Here is a 6,250-nt window from a genome sequence, read left to right on the forward strand (position 1 = left end):
AGTAACTAAGCATGGAAAGGAGAAGGAAAAACCTGGGAGTAAGAAAAAAACGGGAAGGAAGTTGAAAGACCGAGGGAGGGATGGCTCAGAGCTAGGCCAAAGCACTTGGGCTATGTTCAGGAATGCCTGTCATTCCACACTCTGTGCCCACACGTCCGTTGTGGGCCCATCCACCCACCAGGAATGGGAAATTAAAACCATCCCTTCCGACTACAGCAAAATGCAACAGAAAAATAAGACGACAGTTCAAACTGGAGAGAGCTGAGGATTAAGGCTAAGAGCCCCGAGATGAGGGAGGATGCACCGGGGGGCGAGGCAGCCATGTGGCTTGCTTTGTGTATGAAATCCTCATTAGAGGCCTGTAAGGACATGAAAGCGGCTTTTCCTGTTTCCGGTCCCCAGCACCCCCAGGGGACCCTTACGGCTGGTTATCTGCTTTCACTGTCAGAGAAGGAAGTGCAGATTGAGGCTGTACACTAACGGCAGGGTTTTATGTGGTCACAGGGGGAAAAGGAGATCACACAGCATGTGTGCAGGCAAGCTCGGGAGGCAGAGATGAAGCATGGCAGCTGCTATTTGCGGGGACTCTGGCCAGCTGATCAGGAGAGGCATGGGCTTTGCTCTGATGGCGCGATTCCTCCAGACAGTGGACCCCTGCACTAAGGATAGGCCGCAGGGATTTTAGACGCTCACTCCCGTTTTTTCAGCCCTTATGGAAACCGGTCAAGGGACTCACTTGCATGCCGATGTAATTTAGTTTATACATCAATCTGCAGTGGGAGGCATTCCACTTATGGGAATTTGAGTTCTTCTGACATTAAGACCAAGCACAAACTGGCCACACATGGAGGTAGCATCACCTGCACCCCCTTTGCCAAAGCACCTTAGTCTTGGCCTGCCTTACTCCCTGATATTCTAGTTCTGGCCCCTCCCTACACGGCTCTGGGAATGCACCTCCCTCCTACCTGGCAGCCCCCCTGCTCTTCCAGCCCAGGGGCCCACACAGCCCAATCCTGACCTGCAGCCTTTTCTATTCCTCTAGTCCTGCCCTCATCCCTAGCTCTGCCAATTCACCGCAGTCCTGGGACCAGTACAGATTCTAACAGCCCTTTAGTCCTGAACTGCAGCTTTTCTCGAGTCTCGGGGCAGAGAGCCGACTGTGCCAAGCTCCTTCATATTCTGGCCACCATATAACTCATGCAAGACTAGTAAGCGCATGCCCCAGCAACTGTTCTGGAGGAGAGTTCACCGGGATCCCCTCATTCTACTCAGTATTTGGGTGACGTTCTTTTCCCTGCCAAGGAAGGCTGGATGCAGCTCCCTCCTGACCATTTGAAAACACTTTTTCTATCATCTGGGAAACAAACTGCATAGCAATAGAAGCTGTTTATAGCCACTGCTGGTATGGGATCTCTGGATCCCTTCACACCAGTGTGGTACAAACCACATGGCTGACCCATTCCCTATGACAGCAGAATCCTGATTCTCCAAACCACCTGGGTAACAGCAATTATTATTGTTATTTACTTGCAGTTGCACCTACAACATGAGGGGCACCTGTCAGACATACAGGAAAGGGAAGGCCGCTGCCCCAAGGAGCCCACAGTCTAAGACAAACAGACAAGTAGACTGATGTCAGGGATAGGGAATATTTGTGCTAAGATAAGGGCGAGTTTGACAGATTGGGAATTTAGGCTCTGAGGGAAGCCCTCATTAAGCTTGGGCTACACGCGGGTAGCTTGACAAACAGGGTGGTTCAAATCATCAGTCTGTCAAATCAAGATCCCCTTACAATTAACGTCAGATCGGAACCCACAGCTCCAAACGCGAAAGACATTAAAGTCAATGAATCTTCAAACCGCATGGCTTATTTAAACTGTTTCCTGCCCTAAATACTGACACATAGGATGTAATATCAACATGAAAGTACACAGTCCATCAGCAACCCCAAGTCCAGCCAACGCACTTCAGCCCTCACCCAAGGGACAAGAGGAGCCCAGCCAGGCTGAAGAACTAGAAGCTACAGAGTGCAGTAAAAAGCATCTGTTTTTTCACTGAGCTGATCTGGTGTGAATTTACACAAGCAGCTCCCAAGTGAAGCCCTGACCTCTCCAGCCATCCGATCTCTTTGCCCAACCCACACCTTAAACCATGTCATATTCTAGCTAGAGCTTTGCTAACTCAGTGAAATTAAATGAGTGATTTCCAGCTATGAGTTTGTTACAGTTTCAAAAGGAAGAGAAGACTGCATGATCCCAACTTTGCCATAAGCAGGGAGATCTGGATGATAGAATCACCCCTTGAGATGGTTACTCTTAATGTAGCTGATAGAAACCTCATATCGCTGGACTACAGAATGGAGATTTTATGACACATGTGCCTCTGATTACAATATATTACCGTTAATATAATGCCTTCTTTCTACTTATCTGTGTCTTTGGCTAATAAACTATAGAAGACCACCAGTGAAGAAGTAATAAAGCACAGCTGTTGAATCAAAGCCTGTTTCTAGGTCAAAGCGAGTTTGGGAGAGGCCGGGGAGAATGGGCTCTACCAGGGGAAACAATACTGAACTGAAACGAGAAGAGGATCCTCCAGGCAGCTTTAATTAATCTTTAGTTTTATCCCAGAAATGTTACTGGAGTTCTCAGCAAGCAGGCCAAGAAGAGGATGCAAGTCTGCATTTCCATAGTGCATCTCATTATTAGCCAAATGAACTCCCAAGGCTCTTTATCTTACATATGCACGTACTTGCACTTGTGCATACTTAGAGATAGGGAGAGGAGACGAGTCATTCCTGGTCACCCCTGAAATGCAGCCGCCACAGTCATGAAACAGGAGCCGTTTTAGAATGCACTGTAACAGTGCTCAACGGACAAGGACAGGAAATGAAAAATGTCACATCCGAGTACCAGGGAAACTGAAGAAGACAAAAACAAATCACCAGAGCTGGAATATGTAGTCAGGACACTGGGGTAAACCACCGTCAATCCTACAAAAGTGCTTTAATGCCAAGTGGTCAGGAATTGCGTTTTACATCTCATCACCACACAGAGCTCAGCACCACGACCCTGGGGGCGAAAGGAAGAACGTCAGCTGAATCACCAACACTGTTTTCAGTGCGATTCTGGGATTTCTCTAGACCTCTTGCACCCAAATAAGGACTTGGCCTGAATCTACTTAGCCTGAAAGATGGCTACCCCAGAACTCAAGATGGGATGGAAGGGATCTTCCTTGTGTGCATACATGATTATTTACGATTTGCAGTACTGGAGCGCCTAGGAGCCCCAGCCCCAGATCGGAACCCCACTGTGCTGGGGGCTGTGCACAGATATAAAAAAGACAGTCCCATGGAAACCACCTGGCTAGTTTACGCTAAGATCTATTTCTTGACAATTAAATGAGATGGTTTTAATAGAATGCCAGAACACAAAGTTGCTGTATCTTTCATGCTGAGGACTATCTACCTAATAAGCAACACAATTCCACCATAGAAGGTTTTTTTTTTTTTTAATAATCAAGGATATTTGGTTATAGTGTAAACCACAAAAGCAAAACTCAAGTCACCATGTCCCCGCACAATAAAAATCCAGGGCAACTCTATGCACTGAGTGGTATATGTTGGTTTACCCTCAGACTTGGGATTAAACAACAACAAGCAAAAAAACAACCACCACCAAAACCCCAGATGTCAAATGTAAACTAAAATTGTTATTCAGCAATTTGCATCACTTACTGTCTTATTAAAGTCAAATGATTTTCCCTTCCCTCTCTCTCTCTCTCTTTCCGTTCTTGTAACAAAATAAAGAATGGAGGGACTTCTGAAGACATTTTGCTGCACTAAATGAAATTCTCCTTTTAACTTTTAGGGATATAGTCTCACTTACAACTCCTGCCAGCGCTGGTGGGACTTGCACAGAAATGAACATTTAAGAGTTCCATGGATGACAAGATCCCTACAGAGACGATGCATCAGTGGGTTATGACACACTGTAAGACACATGGTAACTTCTTGCCGTTAGCAAAGTGTGGCGGGAATGCCGTGATCCTGCAACAGGGGCGGTGGTATTCTCAGTGTAAAGGCACCAAAATGTCAAGTAAACGTGACTGCAGACTAGTGCTTTCAGCATCTCATCTTGGACTGACTGAAGCCAATGGAAGTTCTGGCATTGACTTTAGTGGGTACAGGATCAGGCCTGAGAAAAGCAAACAACTCCTAGGGAGCCCAGCTTTTTCATGTAAGCTCTACAGCTCATGGAAAGAAACCACACCAAATTCAACCCCCACGCCTGGCAGCAGAGGGTCAGGTGACTCATGGTCTGATCCTCATGGGATCCTTTCCCCCCCTACGAAGGAAACTGTCTATAGAAAATAAGTCAGTGGGTGGCTTCTATGCCAATGAATTCATTATTAGACCTCTGCCTCCATGGTGAGCACCAAACACTGACTCAATGACAAAATCCCCATGGAAATCCACCTGCCCTGCTAAGGCTCGATGGGATGCTTTTGCAGAGCTTCACAGATTCAGTTCCCTCAAGGCTTTTATCTGTCTGTGATACGTCATGCCATCTGTATTTATTTGTAAGGTCTTTACTTCCTAGCTTCTTCTTGAGTAAAGTTCAGGGACACTGGCGGGTCAAACCTGGCCCAAAATTTATGTTTTGAAAAAATGCCTTTCACTAAAATTAAGAGGAACAAAATATTTCTGAAAATTCCCTTTTTTACATTTACAAAGGAAACGTTCACCTCTAGCATCTGCAGCCCCAAACCAGCAGCAATGCATTAGACTGTATTATATTCGAGGGGCAGCCGTGTCAGTCTGGATCTGTGAAAGCGGCAAAGAGTCCTGTGGCACCTTACGGACTAACAGACGTATTGGCGCATAAACTTTTGTGGGTGAATACCCACTTCTTCAGATGTATGCTTCTTTAGACTGCATTGCAACTTCCTAAGGACCAGAGACTGAAATGGATTAGAAATCAAATGACACTGACTTGTCCATTGTCCTCCTTCAAGCCCAGAAAAATGTAGCAAGTAACCGACAGCATAGGTGGAGACAGGCTGGATGTTTTAAGTGCTTTCAAGTTTTTCATAACTTCAGGTGTTCTGTGAAACACAGTTAAGTGCATTTGGCAGATTGAAGTACAAAGTCAGGAACAAAGAGATTTGGGCTCTTTTTCCAGCTGTGCCACAGGCTAACAGCCTGGACCTAGTCAAATCATTTAACCTCCCTGTGCCTCAGTTTTCTCACTGTAAAATAGGGATGATACCTTCTTGTATGGAGGCTGTGACAGATTATTTGATTTTGGAAGGACTATGATTTTAAACCCGACACTGTCCCTTTAAATGATGCACGTCTCTCAGGGACATGGCTACTGAGAGCACGTGATTCTGCGCATAGGAAAATGCTGCTACTCACTTTTTCAAGGGCTCTATCACCGTCTTTTGGATCTGGTTCACCTATTGGAAGAAAAGAGAGTGACAAACAAATGTTGTTGAAGAAGCCGCTTTGAACTAAGTTATACATTTGTGCAGCGTCTTCCACACCAGGGCTCAAGCCTCGAGATGCTACCAGAGTACAAATGAACAACAACGTCATCATCTTCATCAAATCCTCACCCCACAACCTCCTGTGCTCTGGTCCTGTGCTCCCAAACCAGCAAAGACGGGAAGTGCTGTGAGGGCAGCACTCTGGGTCCACAGTGGAGTGGGCATGAAAGAAAGCACCTCATGTTACGCTGTAGAACTCTCTCTAGTCAGTTTAAGGCAGGGATCTCAAACTCAAATGACCACGAGGGCCACATGAGGACGAGTACGTTGGCCCGAGGGCTGCATCACTGACCCCCTTCCCGCTGCCCCCACTCCACCCCTTCCATGAGGCCCCGCCCCTGTCCCACCTCGTCCCACCCCAACTCCGCCCCCTCCCTGCCCCAATTCCAACCCCTTCCCCAAATCCTCACCCCTGCCCCACCTCTTCTCCGCCTCCTCCCCTGAGCGCACAACTCCCCGCTCCTCCCCCCTCCCTCCTGGAAAGCGCTAAGTGCCGCCAAACAGCTGTTTGGCCACAGGAAGCGCCTGGAGGTAGGCAGAAGAGCAGGGACGCGGTGCGCTGGGTGGGAGGTGGGGCGGCGGGGAAGGGGAGCGTGGTGGCCCCAGGAAATACTCGCGGGGGGCAGGGGAGCTTGGTGGGCTGCAGCAAATAACTCCACGGGCTGCCGTGTGTTTGAGACCCTGGTTGAAGGACTAGCCC

General features: G+C 47.6%; 1 protein-coding gene across 2 annotated transcripts in view; it reads right to left on the reverse strand.

Annotated features, from left to right (window-relative positions):
- Positions 1–6,250, reverse strand: part of BIN3 (bridging integrator 3) — a 53,984-nt gene that overhangs the window by 16,210 nt on the left and 31,524 nt on the right. For both annotated transcript variants that reach the window (XM_077805937.1, XM_077805938.1), the window contains exon 6: positions 5,420–5,460. In XM_077805937.1, the coding sequence (XP_077662063.1) occupies positions 5,420–5,460 (41 nt within the window). The remainder of the gene's footprint in view (positions 1–5,419; positions 5,461–6,250) is intronic.

This window comes from Eretmochelys imbricata, chromosome 26 (genome assembly GCF_965152235.1).
Source record: "Eretmochelys imbricata isolate rEreImb1 chromosome 26, rEreImb1.hap1, whole genome shotgun sequence".
NCBI classification, from domain to species: Eukaryota; Metazoa; Chordata; order Testudines; family Cheloniidae; genus Eretmochelys; species Eretmochelys imbricata.